General features: G+C 38.9%; 1 protein-coding gene across 1 annotated transcript in view; it reads left to right on the top strand.

Moving 5' to 3' along the window:
• The window catches only part of COL15A1 (collagen type XV alpha 1 chain), a 105,787-nt gene that overhangs the window by 39,736 nt on the left and 47,935 nt on the right, over positions 1–18,116 (top strand). Inside the window, exons 13-18 of the mRNA XM_075140842.1 lie at positions 2,818–2,880; positions 5,041–5,076; positions 5,592–5,744; positions 10,262–10,330; positions 13,246–13,290; positions 15,737–15,772. Coding sequence (XP_074996943.1) covers positions 2,818–2,880; positions 5,041–5,076; positions 5,592–5,744; positions 10,262–10,330; positions 13,246–13,290; positions 15,737–15,772 — 402 coding nt within the window. The remainder of the gene's footprint in view (positions 1–2,817; positions 2,881–5,040; positions 5,077–5,591; positions 5,745–10,261; positions 10,331–13,245; positions 13,291–15,736; positions 15,773–18,116) is intronic.

Here is an 18,116-nt window from a genome sequence, read left to right as displayed (position 1 = left end):
AATAACAGAAAAGCAAAAATTAAAGATGTTAAAAAAAAAGGTAATAACCACATTCAGGCAGTGAGCTTCAACATGACATACAGTGATCAAAATTAATATCAACTGCTTTTCATGCTTGAGATACAAACAAAACCCATATAAACTCGGAGCATATCTGAAAAATAGGAAATTAAGAGACAATAACTTCAAATACATATGGGCTTTAGCCTGCCTAGGAATGATTCATGAAGTTTGGAAGGTGGAAAATTCCTCCACAACAGCTTAAATAGAGTAGGATGGATTGGGATAGTTTTTTATGAACTAACTGAATAGAAGCAGAAGTACGGTCTCTTAAAATAAATGCATGCTTTTGGCCTCAGTTTCCCTCCCCTTTCCCATCTCTACTGATACAACAAATCATACTGGCCTTGCTGCGGCCATTATTCTCTGCATCTACTGATTGTAATCAGGATGGCGCTCGAAAATAAAAAAGCCTGAAATGTTGGGCAGATTTCATCTAACTGTTATGCTCCCAACAGTACTTTTTTTTTTTCTGAATCCAGACAGGTCAAATTGTATTGATCATTATGACTGCAATTTTAAGAAAATCCATTGGCAAGTCTTGTAAAATAGGCAGTTATTCTAATGCTTTATTTGCTGCATTCGACAAAGTGCAGTGTTAGATTAAAAGCTCCTCTACAATAGTGTCTTTTCTATTCAAAATGTACTTTCAACTTCATGACTGTGGGTCTTTCTATATCTGTAGAAGATAAAGTAACTAGAATGGTCTAGGACATTTTGTTAAAATTTGTCATAAAGTAATAATGTTAAAAGAATTCAAAGAAAATGGAGAAATATATGTATTGGTATTATAAAGATGAATGTGTTCCCTGTTATGCAATCTAGGATTTCACAGGCTAAAATATTAACTACTTGTAGCCAGTCATTTTTCTGATGCGACAGAAATCATTGTTGTCCGCTTTCAGGATAATTCCTGGGAAACATATCATTTTAAAAAGTAGAAGTTAAATGTTAACCAGACTCCGAAAGTACGTAGTACGTTTTCAGAAGAGTCAGACCATGACAAGTCTGCAGCTGCTGAAGGAAAACTCCAGCTATTAACAGTACAGACCCATGCATTCCCTCAGTTTCAGATGACCTAAGAAACTGGAGCCCTGCTCTCCAGAGTTTTCCACACATTTGTACACTCTGGATAAATGAAGTGAGATCTATTCACAGCAGAAATTTTTGGGTGGGAATCCTCATTCAGTAACACATTGAAATAGTTGTGTAACTAAATGTCTTCAGTTGCGAATCCTAATTTCAGAAGACTAGCCAATTACTTGAAGTTGTGTGCAGGCTTAGGTCCTTGCTAAATCAAGAACTTTGTGATGTAACATCTCTTCTCATGAGAAACATGTCTTGGAAATGTTTGGATAAAGGCTGCGTTTTGTAACGGGAAATACCGCTTCACTAACTGCTCCACACTGCATCTGATATGATATTGATCTGATCAAATACATATTTTCTAAATGCTACATGAAGTTAAATTGCCTCATGGCATTGTACAAGAATACTTTCTATAGTTGTTTTCTTTAAAGTAGCTCACAAATGCATGAATATACCCTGAAGTGAATAACAAATCTCCAAGTGTTGCTTGCTGGCTACATAAGAGAGACTATTCAAAAGCTGTAAAGAAAATATGCAATTTTAGAGCAATGAAACTTAAAATTGTTAAGCAGTATAGGGGAAATAGTCACTAATATTTAGAACAGTTATTGTTGTTAGCCCAACCTCTCTTCTAATCCTCCTCTATCTATGTAATCATGGCAAAATACAATATGAAAATGTTTGAAACATACTGAAAATATTTCTAATCTTTTTTAATATTAAAAAGAATTGATTAGTTGTTCTATCACATACAGTGCATCCAAAGGGCAAAAACAGAGGGGGAAAAGTAAGGAGAGCAGGGAAAATTAAGCCTTTATGACCATTCTGAAAACACCAGAGAAAAAGAATGCTTTCTATCTCTTTCTGCAACCCTTTATAACCTTCCCCAAAACAGATGACTAAATAAATGGATAAAAGATTCTGAGAGGCCAGAATGCACACCTGTAAATTTAATTAAAGGCTTTCAGAACCCAATTTTAAAAACACAGGGCATGCAAATACGTGTGTAACTGTTTCCTTTCTTGCATGTATAGTTACTGCGGGCTGGACTTCAATACCTGTACTCATTGACTCGTTGACCCTACAAAGCCAGTTTTTCCCAGCCTGGCTGCTCACTCAAATACATGCTAAGTCATGGATACAACACAGGAAATTGGGTGGAGAATTAAATATACATTTTTCAAGGCAAAATTAAAGTGAGGCATCACACACAAAACCTGGGCCACTTTCTGACTTTGTCAATACCAACGTTTTCTCAGCTAGCTCTCGTCTGGCACTGAGGTTGCTGAAAGTGTGGATGGCTGAAGTGCACGTGGATTTCAACCCCATTGCATCTGTAGTAGTGTTGTCAAAACCTGCTTGGATAGCACCATTACTTTGCATGCTAACATTATATTTACATTATGTTGGTTTATTTTTTTTTATTATTTTGTGATTGTTTGATATAGTACTCTATTAAAATATATTTAAATCCTGTTTTGATACAAAGCCAAACTCTCAGAAGACAAGAAATACAAATGTTAGAACTTAAAGGTGTTAGGTGCTACCTGGTACCACACATTAGGATTTTGTAATGCTGTACCATCAGTTGGCCCAAAATACTTACATGCATGTGCTAGGAAGAGGGCTCTCAGGTGGCACCTGCTTTAGATTTACTGTCATCTACAGGGTCCTCAAGGTCCTCCTGGTCTTGATGGAGCGGTTGGCCCACCAGGACGGAAGGGACAAAAGGTAAGTTAAACGTCTGCCTTGCTCCTACTTCAGTGGAAAATCTTTGTCAATTCTAGGCTGTAAAAATCATAAATAGTTGTCCCTGCAACACAGTGTTGGCTGGCTTCAATATTTTTTTAACTGAATCCAGCTGCTAATGGCTTATTAGAACACATATCAAAAGGCATATTCAGGATTCCCTATTGGGTACAGTCTCCTTTTCTGCAGCATGCAATATTCAAAATGCAGTATGAGCTACTCTGCTGTAATTCGCCAGTGAAAAGCCAGTCACGACTGGCCTCATGCAGGTGAGTCTGCAGGGGGAAAGAACGAACTCCAGCTAGTCCAGACTGGCACAGACTGACAGCATATTCCCTGCAGAAAGTGTCCTTGCTGCATCCTTTTTTTTTTTTGCACCCCACTTCAAGAAGGATGACAGAGAAGGATGACAGGAAGACAGAGACAGTGCAGCAGAGAGCTATGGAGATGGCCAGGGGCCTTGAGTACATGACCAATGAGGAGAGGCTGAAAGAGCTCAAACCATTTAATCGGGCAAAAAGGAGACAAAGGCATGGCCAACAGATATAAAATATAATTATAACCCTTTAATGAGGGTTAGTGAGTCTGCATTTGAAATACTGAACCCATTTTTTTGCACCCCACTTCAAGAAGGATGTGGGGAAGACAGAGACAAAGACTACAGGAAAATTTCATCCTCTAGTGAGTTTCTACACCACACTTTATGCACAAGAACTTGAAACTAGATTCCCAAGTGTACACTGAAAGCTCACATACTGTAAGGGAAATCAAAAGGCAAGTCCTAAATGGCCAGAATATTGAGATTTATTTATTTATTTTTTAAATCACAAGTTTTTTTTTTTAAATCTGCTCTGGAGACTGAAGGATCTGAGTTGTGATTTCAAAAGCCTGAGATTGGTAAAAATGCAGCACACATGGGAACTAACACCTATCACCTGCAGAAAATGCAGTATGTATGTTACAAAGCAGCCATCCAAAACTTGTGTCCATTGTAATCAATGGTATGTGTTTTACATAAAGAAGTCTAAGAATAGAAAGAAGTCTAGCTGAAGTAAACTGAATCTGAATTGCATATTATAGGAAGACACTGATGTGGAAAGGGAAGTAATTGGAAGAGAAAATAAATTTTCAAAAAGGGCATAATCCTCAAAAAAAAGGACAAAAACTCAAATGTTTTGCCACTGAGCCTGTTTTCTGCATTGTGTATATTTGATAAAAGTTTAATTAGAAATGAAGAACTACATATTTGCACCTGCTCAATACAATGCCCAGCACCTTGGGATAATAGGATTTTTCCATTTCTACTATCCATTTTTTCTGGAAACCTTGATTTAATCTATATTGCAATATAGATATTGCAATATCTATTTTTAATCATTATTCCCAATGAATCCAGAGAAGATAACAGGGAGAAAATGCAGGATGCACAGAAAGTAAAGTCAATTTGTTCCTTGGAGTGAAATTTGATGTGGTTTTTTGCCATTACTTCTGGAAGAAAACATTATCATTTTACTCCTTGTGCTTACTCATTTTTTTCAGACCTTACTCAAGCAATATTTCTCTTGAATGAGTAAGGACAGGAGCTTGCCAATATAACGATTAATTCCATTAGATTCAGTGCAATTTGGAAAAGAAGTATTTGCATGCTGTGACTTTCTGTCGATTCCATGAACTAGAAGTGGAAAAAACAGTATCTAAGTGTATAAAAGCAAATCAAATAGCTTGATTGCTGCAGAGGAGCCTTAAAATCATACTAGTCATCATATCCCTTGTTTGGAACAGTGCCCTAGACAACTTGTGTGGGATCAGTTTCCGCTTCTGTATTATCCCATGAGAGTTTTGAATTTAAGTTCAGAAGCATGAGGATCTGACCCACAATGCTTAATTCTGTGTGCTCCAGACCTTTAAAATCTGCAGCAATAATTGAAATACAAGATTGCATCCTGTCTGCATACCAGACCAGAGCTATTCATTTGTTATTATAACTCCTGAATTACAGATTGTGTAAAGGACATTATGACATCAAATTAAACAACACAGAAATCTGTGTGTACTTTAATTAAGCAAAAATATCATAAATGTGGTTTTGTTGCCCGTCTAATGCTCTTACAGTAAGTAATTAGGATTGGTTTTCTTTTACAGGGTGATCAAGGTCTTCCTGGTTCTGTTGGTCCAAAGGTAAAAAAAAAGACAGTGTCTTTATAGGATATGAGTATCACTTTAATACAGCATGTTTCTGAAAAGGGCTGAGAAGTCTAAAAGATTATTATTGTGAAACCTAATGAAGTCGGCAAACTTGTCTTCTCAGTTGGCCAAAGTACTTCGCTAAGAAGTGTGGCCAGGAAGTCAAGGGAGGTGATTCTTCCCTCTACTCAGCTCTCGTGAGACCCCACCTGGAGTACTGTGTTCAGCTCTGGGGCCCCCAGCATAAGAAAGACACGGATCTGCTTGAGCAGGTCCAGAGGAGGGCCGTGAAGATGATCACATGATGCCTCCTCCCTGGAATTGTTCAAGGCCAGGGTGGATGGGGCTTTGAGGAACCTGATCTAGTGGAAGGTATCCCTGCCCATGGCAGGGGGGTTGGAACTACATGATCTTTAAGGTCCCTTCCAATCCAAACCATTCTATGATTCTACTTCCTTGCATCTACTTATGCATGTTCCGTATACCAATAATCTGACCTTTTATTTTAGGGTGATACTGGAGTCACTGGATCAATAGGCCCCAAAGGAGAAGCTGGTGCTGTTGGGTCTCCTGGGAAACCTGGACCACCAGGACCTCCTGGGCCCCCTGGGCCCCCTGGACCTCCTGGACCCCCAGGACTAAGCTACAGTTTGGGATTTGAGGTATTTTGCTATTATGGGGTTTGTTGTAGCTATGGATCTACTTCCTTCAGACGAGGGACAGTGTAATCTCCTGTATATTTCACAGCTATTTAAGGCTGAATTGATGACAGAGTCATTTGCTCTAGGTTGAAATTTGCCTAGGAGTAGCCTAAAATTCCTTTTACATATAATTGCTTTTACATATAATTCCTTTTACATATAATTCCTTTGACCGTATAATTGGCCATGCTTAGACCATGGAATTAATGGATTTCTTTGGGCAATTTTCATGAAACTATTCAGTAGTAATAGTGTTAGGATGCTATTTTTGATGCTTATATCATTGCTAATATAAAATACTCAAATACTGTACTACAAGGCAAAACTTCTTTAGCACTTTTTTTCACATAGATAATTTAGAACAATGATCTAAATTTACATAGAAACCTGACAGTATTCATTAAAATTGAACTGCAGGTCCCCCTTAAGCTATAACTTTTCCCATGCTGTTATTCTTGAGGCCACGAGTTTAATTTAGGCATGTCACTTATGTAATGTGTAAATACAGAGACATTTCTGACCTCATGGTCTGTTCCACTCAAAAGAAAAATGTTCTATAGAAAAAAAAATAAATTGCAGATGCTACTCTTTCTACTTCTGACAATAATAACTTCATCTCTTTAAAATATGAGATCTGGCCAGCTGAGTTTTACATGTCATTTGAGAACTGCTCATTTAGATGATCTTTTTGGAGCAGAAAGTGTCTTTGCAGATCAGAAAGGCAAAGGGAGCACACTCAGGTTCAAGAACTAGAGCTGCTGCATTAACATCTTTGTGAAGAAAGGTTGACAAATTGCCTACATCAATATTCACATATGAGTCTTCCCTTTTTTTTCTTTTTCCATGCATTTTTCATTTCTAATTTAGCTATTTGGCTCAGGAAAGTCTTTCCAGAGTTTTCAGGTTTTTATGTCATAGGATATAATACAAGTTTGCATAGAAACTGAGGGCAGTTTCATCAGAAAAGTAAGCAATGTTTGACAAAAACTATTGGTCATCTGTAGAACTGCTGCAGTAAAGTGGTGGTGTTTAAAAGATACCGGTTTACTCACATATGTTTCTCCCAGTATCCACACTACCCCTGTTGTATTTCTCTTTTCTTTACTCTAGAGACACTTTGAGTACTCCAAGTACAGAGGTGACCAGGTCTAAACAATGCTTGTTTAGAGACATACTCTGATTTCTGATGTCTGACTAAATAATATTGTACTATATACACTATTGGTTAATAATCTCACTGATGTCAGTGGATTTCAATGGACAAAAAAATCTCTCCAGCAGTTCGCAAGTTCTTCATTGCCAGCACTGCAATTGTTAGCAAGGCACAGCATAAAGTCTAAGCATACAAACACTCCATTGCATTAACTTAGGCACACTATAAAGGCTGGTACAGAGTCTCCCCTGAATAAATATGTACTTGTCTCAGAATGAGATGAGGACTACTGGTAAGCCACATCTTCATCCTAGGGCTAGTCTGAGTTTTAGCCCAGGATGATGGCTTCTCTGTGACCCTTGAGGATCCAGTGTTAAGAGATTCTCCACTGTACCCCATTCACACTATTTGAGTAAAAGCCAACTTTGCCTCATTATGCCACCAAAGAGTTCCCCTGCAGGTAGGTACTTAGGACCAAACTCTGCCACTTCTGATACCTAAGTCTCAGAGGAGCAAAGTAAAGAGATGAGCGGGAGAGAGTGAAAACTGGAAGTCCCCACTTTTATGGAAACAAACACGGAAGGATCCCAGCTCTAACTGCAGCAACAATATCTTGACTGGCTTAATCTTGAACTCCATATAGTCCAAACAGAATTGGCATGATTGTCATATCCCTGAGAGGAATAGTACTGTTAAGAGGCTTGCTAGTTCTAGCTGATCTTTTGGATGCCCACCTCTGCCATCTGTTAAGGCAGCACCATGGTCTGCCAGTTCATTAGGGCAACACTAGCTTTTGGTTGGCAGTCTGTTTATTTCTGTAAGGCTGTTTCTGCAAAACATTCCTGTTAGCACTTGTTAGCATCTGTGATCAGCTATGTGCAAAAAAAAATGGCATGGGGTTTGCTGGCACTTATGCTTGCCAAAAGAACAGTTTGAGCTGCAGAAGGTGCCTGGTAAACCCATTAAAAACATGCAGATGTCAAAAGCGATGGTGTGTTATATAAAGCAGGCATCAGGCACTCTCTTAAAGGGAAAAATATATTGGCACCGTGGAGGCAAGGGAAAGAAGGACCCAGAAACACAGCTTGTGGTTTACCCTAAGCAGCAAGTGTTTGGTTAAACAGGCCAAATAGAATATTTGCAGATTTTCTGTTGGTATTTGATACACTGATAGCTGATGGAGGAGCAAAAGGAAAGTCTGAAAAACATTCAGTCTCAGGTGAAGTTGCATGAAAGGACTTGAGCCAACCTGATGACTCAATGTCTCCCAACTTGGTCCCCAAAAGGAAGGACGTGATTCCAGCTGTGCACTCCTTCTTCTTCTCTTGTTCTTGCGTTCATGGAGTTGGTGGGAAAGGGCAAAAGAACCAGATATCTCTTTTTCACTGGAGTCAGATCAGTTGATGTTTTCCATCTTTGGCATTAGACTGTCATTCCACAGCAGCTTAAGCTGATCTAATTGGTCTTCCACCCTTTCCCTTACACCATCTCCAGAGTGCATCAGACCTATGGTAATCTGAGCTATTTCAAGTCAGTAACTAGCAGAAAGCTAAGTAGGCAAGGCGTATAGGTCCTCTAAACATCATAAGCTGATACAAGGGCTTGTTGTTGCTAAGAGGTGGAGATTCTGCTTTGCTCCTGCTCCTCCTCCCATCTGCAAGCATTCCTGGCACATGCCTGCCCTTCACATGCACTAATATCCAGTGTTTCATCAATCCTTCCACAAGACAATTTAATTCACTAAAATTTTAGACAACCATCCCACCCTCAAAAAGTAACGTATTTTCTGCCATTTTAGTGATTTAAAGTGGCTCATAGGAAAGTGAGAGGATTCAACACATGGCACTTCACGGATGTTGAAAATGAAGGCTGTATGGCTGTGAGCAGGGAAGTGGAGTGAAGAAAGATCAAGATTTTCCTTTTTCAGAAAAAGGAAACAATTAAGCCAGCACAGCTGCATTTAAAACTGTAGCTAAACGCAAGTGAACAGTTTCCTGCTGGCATGGTTCATCCAGATAGTTTGAAGCACAGTCTGACAAGTTCTAGATTAGGCATAAGGCAAGGGATAGGGAACATGTGGCTGGGATGGTGCTGGGGGTAAAACAGATAATTAGGGCAGCCTGAAATTTTATTTCTTTGGCTGCTTTGGAACTGGCAGCTCCTGGTTCTGCCATGGATTTGGAATGTCGCAGTCAGAACAACGAGAGCTGGAGGGAGGTGGCTGCTTTCTGTGTAGTATCTTTTAAAACCCTTAGAAAATCTCCATAGGAAATATGGATGCTGCTCTCAAGGTCTTCCACTTCACAGAGATCTTTCTGAAGTCAGCAGAGGGCCATGGCAATGCTCCAGTGGGCTGGAGCACATGACCTATGAGGAAAGACTCAGGGAACTGAGCTTGCTTAGTCTGGAGAAGGCTTAAGCGTTTTAGCAGCCTTCTGATACCTAAAAGGAGGTTATTGAGAAGACACACAGCCAGGATCTTTACAGTGGTACACAGAGTGATGAGCAACAACAATGATAAATTGAAACAGGGGAGGTTTTGACTTGATATAAGTAAAATATTTTTCACCTTAACGACAGCCAAGCCTTGGAACAGGTGCAGAACCTCCATCTCTGGAGGGTTCCAAGACCTGAGGGGATAAAGCCCTGAGCAACCTGATTTGAATTCAGTGTTGACAGTGCTTTCAACAGGAGGCTGGACTAGGTAGCCACTGAGATCCCTCCCAACATAATGAATTCTACAATTTTGTGATAGAACAGTTTTTTTCTGCTCAATTTCTTTCCAGTAAGCGGTATTTTAGACAGGAGTTCAACATTCAACTGTGAGAATTAGGAAGGACCTTTATTTTTGAATAATGATTGCTGTTCTTAACAAACTGCCTTCAAGTTCTCCCTGCCTTAAATCAGTATGTAACCCTTACTAGTCATTATAGTATTCTAGTAGCCAGGTGGCAGGTAAATGCTAAACAGAAAAATACTGCTACAGCATGCTTAAATATAGCATATACTTAAAACTGTGATGCTGTCTCACTTCTGCCTGATGCTGTCCAGCCTGAGGTGCTGGAGAAACGATGTTAAATTGGCAAGACTGTAAAGACCAGAGTTTCCATAAGGAAGATCAATATGCCCTTATCGCTTTTGAGTGAAGCCTATCTCCAGAACATCACGCCTTGGTCAAAAAAAGGTTAATGAGAGAAGATAAAAATATTTGTGTTCAGTATCTTCTCAGTTTTTTACAGGACTCCAGAAAACAGAGCAGTTGAAAAAAAAGGGGGGAAAAAAAGATAAATTCTTAAATTCTGTAGCATTTTTTCTCTTTCATTAGGATATGGAAGGATCAGGTAGCATTGGCCTGTTAAGTGAATCCAGAATTCCAGGATCAAGAGGGCCAAAGGTAAGTGAATGGTTTGGGGGAGGGGAGTGTTGTTTGTTGTTGGGGTTTTTTTCAAAAACAAAAGTGTCCTCCTCTCTGCTTTTTGGAAACACATAGCCCCAGTCAGCTATAGATTTTGGAGTCACTGCACTGCACTGGATTCAGTTGCTCTAGAATGACATTACACTAACTGTGTCCTCCAAAGAATCTGAATGGTGTTTCTTTGAAACCTGGTTAGCTGATGATTTTTAGATTCTGCTTTGGTATATTTCTGAGAGATTAAAAGATGAAATAGGGTTTTTTGTATTATCTAGCTCTCTGTTTCTTGTTTTACTCTAATAGATTCCCTTCTTCCATATGAAGATGAATTACATATTCTAATGAAACTGAAATGTTATAGTCTGACAATCAAATGTGCATAATCTGAAATACCACTTAAACTAAAAAAAAAGTTCCCAGTAACGTAGAAGCAATGTCCCAGAAGAAGGGATATTTTTTTCCTCCATCACCGTGTCTCAGGAGATTTTTGCTAGTGTGGGCCACTTTAAAACACCAAGTAGGGAATATGGCAATACAATGCATCAGTACTTACCAGATCATTTGGATTTATCTTCATTCTTAGCAATAACACCAAAACTGTGGCCTATGATGCCTTCCCCAAAACAGGCAATTATCCAGCATTCTTCCTCCCAGAGCTGCCTGCATTGTTCTAGTTTGGTCGTCAGAAGTCTTGCCCCTGTGCTCACTCCAAAAGAAACATTCAAACTTTCAAAGTGTAGCTTTGAAAGAATGAGTCTTGTTGCCCAAGTTTGGAGAAAGTGCTGCTACTGATGATCTTGGGTTATGGTAGATGCCAGACTGAATACTAAGCAACAGTGCACTATTACTGGAAATTAAGGCAAACCCTGTACTGGAATACATCAGAAAGGGCATTGTCAGCAAATATGGAGTTGTTATCATTACAGCCCTTTACTCAGGGCTAGTGAGGCTGAAATACTAAATCCATTTTTTTTTGTACCCAACTTCAAGAAGGATGTGGAGAAGACACAGACAGTCCAGCAGACAGCTGTACAGATGGCATGGGGCCTTGAGTACATGACCAGTGAGGAAAGGCTGAAGGAGCTCAAATGGTGTAGTCTGGCAAAAAGGAGACAAAGGCATGATCTAATAGCTGCTTACAAGTCTTTGAGGGGCAATTGCAAATATAACAAAGCCAAACTGTTCCTTGTAGTGCCAGATGGTGCAACAAGGGACAGTGGTCACAGTTTGCAGCTTGAGACATTCAGTCTAAACCTTAGGAGAAACCTGTTCCCTAGAAGGTTGGTGCAGAACTGGGGCAATTTGTCCAGGGAGGTCATGGAAGCTCTGTTCTTGGAAGTTTTCAAGACTTTGCTGGACAAAGCCATGACTGACCTGATCTAGAGCTGGTGACAGTTCTACTTCAAGGGGGTGACTGGATTAGATGGCCTCCGGATGCCCTGTACAACCCTGTTTCTGTGATTCCATGAATAATCAGAAATTAACTGAACACTGGAGACAGGAGCGAGTTTGAGAAGTTCTTTACTGTACTGGTTTAAAGTACTAGTAATTGTGAGTCATTGAAGTTATAGCTGACTCTGTTTAATACCTTAGAGACCTTTGCCCCCTCTTATATCTTTTCCTAGACACTAAAAAAGTGGCACAACAAATACAGTTACAAAAATAAGAATAGAATTTGTTAGCTGAAACAAGCTAGTGTCCGGAATGAGATGTCCAAAACCACTTCCAAAATTGCCCATTCTGACCTGCCTAAATGACAGCCTTACTCTCAGTTTTGGTTTTATAACAGGCATTGTTTCCAAGTCACTCAGCTATAAATACTGAAACAATGTCTTATTGCAGCTGAACAAAATCCCGGAATTTTGTTTTCCTATTACTGCTTAGTCACTCCACAAATTTTGAGTCAGTAAAGAAGGCACATAAGAACTTCCCTGTAATCAGGAAAATTATTATACATACTTACTGGTACTGCATGAAAGCATTATGAGCCACTTACACCCTATGACAACTCCAGAGGTTTGTGTTTGAGTGAAAATAGAGTATCTGCTTCTAAGAGGGCTGTAACTCAAAGCAGCTGCTAGGAAATAAATTACATTTATTTGCACTATGTTTGTATCATCTGTTGAATTTTTTATTAATCTTTTATGAGAAAGTAGTGGTTATATTTTGAAGTAGAAGTATCAAATTCATTTTGTCTGTAGGCTCAGCTATCATTTCCAGGGTTTCTATTCTTCTTCTTCCACAGATCAGTGTAAAGTTTTTTTGGTGTTCAGTTTATTAGTGTCTTGTTTTCGTATTCCAGATGAAGACAACTCAATCACTTTGCTGAATTCTTTTTTTTTCTATTCAACTTTCTAAAATGGTCAATAATGAACTCTTGTTCATTTTACCATCAAAGAGTCATAACTGTACTTTACAACTGATGTCACCACATAGAGATAAGAGAGGAATTTGCATCCCCAAATGTTTGTTTCAAGCTAATTTAAAACCAAGATGATGCCATATTGCCTCTAAACTGGTAACATATCTTAATTTTAGCTAAGGGGCAAATTCAAAAAATTGTAAGCAATTGAAAGCAGCCCCTTGCAACAAATGCACTTGGACAACTTTATTTCTAATATTTTCTAAAAATATGTATAGTATGCAGTGACAAGATTAAGGTTGTCTTTGTAAGAAAAAAAAAATCTTTAGATCTTTGCATGATAATATAGAGCAAGGCAGTATTTATTAGAACAACAAATCTAAAACAATGCTTACATTTTGTTACTCTCTGTTGATACTACTGGTCTCCAACATTGTTTTTGTAACAGTTGTGGTTATGAATTAGGGTTTTTTCTGAGAAAATTTAGTATGAAATGCGACATGAATGTACCAGTAAATTCAGTGTAATTTTATAGGGTTCTGCAGGAAGACATGGACAGCGTGGGCCATTAGGACCAAAGGTACCCTATGGAACAAGGAACACTTGAAATCTAACCTATTTTGCTTTGGCATATATTTTTTATTTCTATATTCCCAGCATTTGCCTTAACAAAACAGCTTTTGTTTAACATTCAGATACTGACTAAGTATGGGACAAATTTTGTTCCCATTTACACTGGGTATCCACCCAGAATGTGTATTAATAGAATTATTTCACATCCACACCAGAACAGTGAGTAAATACCAGCTGGGTTGTTACATTCCAAGGCACTTGGTGTAACATGGCATTTTTGTTTAATTTTTTTAGGACATTTGGCAATTTCTCTTTGTTGCTCATTTATACATCATTCTGGTTTCCAAGAGGTTACATGTATGCTGTTGAAAGAGAAACCTGCAGGAAGAGACCTTCTGGCATGATCCCAGAAAGTGATAGGAAAACGTTCTGGAAGGTGCTAGGGGGAAGAAGGGAGATGTCATGACTACTTTGTCTTGGTTTTGATTTGAGCTCAGTAGTGACTGAATTTTTCCACTTTGATGCTGCTATTGGTTAAGTAACCCATGAGGAAATGGAGGGATGAAAAACCTGAGAAAAAAAGGGCATATTCACAGAATGGGACCTTAGAGAGGAAGAGGCTTTTTCTATTCCTATGTAAAGCTCAAGTACTAATCAGGTTAATAATACAGCATGACAACAACGTTTCAGCACCTTAAATGTGGAGTTAAAGAAATTCCAAGTCTTCTTTGCCCAGAAATGACAGCAACATTGAGGGAGCAGGAAATGGAAAACAATAGGTGGGGGCCCTCATCCTTTCTTGCTAAAATTTACACCTGAACACACACAGCACCGGTCACTGACTACCCAGAAAGCACATTGCCAGCAATAACTGCATGCATCTGTTTCACAGAACAACAGCAATCAAACACCTGGCCAGTCCCCTATGTCTAGAGTCTATAGAGCTCAGCTTATAGGGCTGAAAAAAGTCCCTCCATTGGGTACTACTTCTGTTAATGCTGGAGGACAACATTACTTATGAGTGAAAAAATCAAGTATTTGCACAGCACGTTCTAGTGAATGATACTGCAAAGGAGTGGCTAGAATAGATGTGCTCTCATATGATGTGTTCTATGGATACAAGTAGGTGACGAGTGTCCATGCTGCAAATACATTTTTTGTTAAAAACTTATTCTCTGCCCTTAACTAGAAATTTTGTTTCTAAAATATTGTGGAAATACTCTTTCACAAACACTTTAGAAATGGAGGTAACATGATTCCTAGGATTTAGGAACTGGACTGGGACTGAAAAGATAGTCATAAACCTTGGCCAAGACACTTCACCACCACATACACTACAATTTTAGTTATTTAATCATGAGTCATTCATCCCAAGATCATGGAGACACAGAAAGGAACATACTATTGCCTGACATCTTACAAAATCAGGTACACTACAGCAAAATTAATATAAAGTGGTTATAATACACTATCATTCTCATGGGGATGAATTTTACACCCACTTTTCATAGTTATAAATGACTTCACTAGGCAACAGTGGCAAAATACAACAACACCCACTTCCAAAAACCAAGAGCTAACGCATCATGAGGAGTTTAAGGTATAGTTATGTTTCATACATCCTTCATCCTTCAAATACCCCAGACTAGTAGAGCTGTCAGAGAAGGCCTACTGTGATCAAAGTTTTCTCTCTTTCCTAGCAAGTAAGTATAGATCCAAATTCTGCTTTCACTTTTATTATTATGAAAAACTGTTTTCATTAAAAAACAGTCTACTGTCTTCATGCATTCATGAATATAAGCACTCCTAAAAGACAGTAATCGTAAACGTAACATTTGAGGCAATGGCTGTAGTTCCTTGCTGATTTATTCCTGTTTGTATTCTCTATCTCAAATGAAATAAACTAAATTGCATATTCTCTGTCTGTAATGGAATCAAGGAATCATGTCTACTCAGAGCTAGAGTACTGCGGAATCAGTCCCGAAGGTGGAACAGTGCAGTACTCATTACACTGCTCATGGTATGACGCAGTGGCTGGGTAGATGGGAAGAGCAGTAGTGTGGGGGAGGCTGAGTTAACTGTGTTGAAGGAAGATGGTGGGTCAATTGTGGAGGCACAAGGTCATTGTGGCATTGGTAGATCTGGGGAATGTTACCACGTGCTGATTTCAGACACCAAAATGAATGTTCAGGCATGTGGCTTGGTAGACGCTCAGCGAAAATAACATGCGGTGACCAGAAACTCTAAGATGTGGGTGGCAACTGGGAGGTTAAACCCCCAGAACCAATTCACAAATATATGCTGAGCATCACTTTACCAAAATATGTCCTATTTTTGCTAATCGTTTTACTCCATTCAGTCCCTTTGTTTGTAAGGAAAGTAACACACATGTTTAAAATCCTTGTAATTACTGTTCACTTTGATATTTGAGCCCTACTCTGTCTCTGTTCCAGGGAGAAAGAGGCAACATTGGTCCACCAGGTTCAAAGGTGGGAAATTCATTTAATTTGATCTAAAATCTCAGTCGTTTCTTCCTCTTAGTTTCCTTTCTTCTCTTAATGCACTCAGGGGACAATGAACATTTCTTGCTCTGTCAGCGTATTAAAGCCCAGCGAGGTTTCTCTGGAAAAACAGAACCCTTTCTCAGTTGAATTGTGATTATCAGGAGCCAGTGTAACCTGTTACTTAAGACTTCTGTTTAAAATATGGTTAAAATTGTATTTAAAATCATCAAGTGCATGACGCCATGGTGTTTTGTGAGGCAGCTTACATTTTCACCAGAACAAAAATGAAAATCAGCAAAGCTTATACAAAAAACTAAGTTCCACATGCCCCCCTGCTCATTAATATCATGGTGTGTAGCTAGCGCCCCACACCAGAGGACTCCCCCCATGACACATGTCTGTGGTACAGTAGTAGATTCATGACATGGTGTGCAGAGGCCTCAGGAGCCATGCACGACCCCAATCCAGTGTTCAACACAAAGGCCACTGTTGTTGTCTATTTCTGTGCTAGAACCTGCCCGTCACCCTGCAACCAGGCTCCTCCTAACCCACACCTGACCACTCAGGAGGTACAAGATTATAGAAATGGTGGTTGGAAGGACCTCAGAGGTCATCTAGTCCAATATCACCCTCAAAGTGGTATTATCACCAACACTAGATCACATCAGCAATGGGTTTGTCTCACTGAGCCTTAAATACCTCCAGGGAGGTTCGAAAAACTCTGTGGGTATCTTGTTCTGGTGCTTCACTATCCTCTTTGGAAAGATAGTTTCCCTAATGTGCAGCCTGTACCTCCGAAGCTGTAATTTGTCCTAGCTGTCTAACTCACGCCATGCACCAGTGTGCAACCTAGACCTGCTGTCCTGGATCAGTGCAGCTTCTAGACACAAGACCCCACTGGCAGGGAAACCTGCCAGTTTACACTGCTTTACACGGTGATAGTACTGAAATGAATGGAGCTGGAGTCCATTCCTTCCTCTCCAATCTTCCCTACTATTATCCCTGTCTATTCTGGTTTGGACTCCTCTTGGAGCCCACCCCAAAGCTCCTGTTTGTATCTGTGCTGCTTTTTGCCAGTCCCTGGCAGACTTGCGTGCCTTTTGCAGCCATAAACCAGCAGAGGGCGGTGCTGGGACTCATAGAAAATTAAAATAAAAATAAAATAAAAATAAAATATATTAAAAATAAAATAAAATAAAATAAAATAAAATAGAATAATAGAATAGATAAACAAAAATATTTTCTTGCATTTGGGACAGCACTGAAATCAAGAGTTGCTGTAGGAAACAAGATAAAAGCAATTATGAATCTACCCTTCTGCTTGCTGAATATTTACAAGGGTATTATCACAGTCTTCTAGCAGCATCTGCTTGTTTATTTTTAAAAAAACAACAATGTAGCAGGACTCTGCTTGCCATAAATTCCATCTGCTGTACATATTTTGAGTGTTGCCATTTCACAGAGATATTTGTCAGCATGATAATTAAAGCTGATGTGTTGATGCATAGGACAGTTATTTAACTCTTCTTTTTAATCTGTTGAGACTATAGATTATTTTCTTTATTATTATACATACAAGTGCTTTGTTCTGTGGTCCTTATTCTAGTAGTTATTATTGTTGATGTTATAGATCCATTTCAAACACATGCATATATTGTAAGTGGAGTGACTACAGTGCTATTTAAAAATAATCAATCTATCTCTTCAATCCTCAGATTAAAAAATATCTTAGTCCTCATATATTTCAGAAATGAGCTACATTCTTAAAATGTGGAGGGAATTAGAAATAAGGATGTCTCTGGATACATTATTTACAGTAAAACATCTTACCTATCCTGGATCTTTTCTTCCTAATTAAATTTCATTAGGAAAATCAATTGGTGAAATTATTCAGCATTTGTAATAGTAGGAAGCTGATCTGCAGGTACCAACATGCCTGAAATGCCAGCATTCTGTTGCAGAAATGCTGTTGGTCCAAGGTTATTTCCTCTGCCCAATTAACTTTGCTGCAGACAGATACATATAATTTTCCACAAGCACTGAAGAGACTTAAGTCCCAAGTACCATTTTTACCAGTCATGTAGTTGCCTAAATCCCAGTAGTTGCTTAGCTGCCTAAGTCCCATTAGCATTCAGAGACACCTTTTACCCTGCACTTGTCTATAAAATGAAAATTAGAGTGCTTCGGAAATTATACTTTATCTTAATAAACTGAGTGTTCATTTCTGAGTCACATGCTTTGCTGATCACAGACAAAAAATAGAAATAACAGTGAGAATATTCTTTCTTGACGAAGTGGACACATTAAATCTTTTATGCTGGTGGTACTG

Source organism: Calonectris borealis, chromosome 2, assembly GCF_964195595.1.
Source record: "Calonectris borealis chromosome 2, bCalBor7.hap1.2, whole genome shotgun sequence".
Classification (NCBI taxonomy): Eukaryota; Metazoa; Chordata; class Aves; order Procellariiformes; family Procellariidae; genus Calonectris; species Calonectris borealis.
Note: the sequence above shows the minus strand (reverse complement) of the source record. Positions and strands in the feature narration are given on the sequence as shown.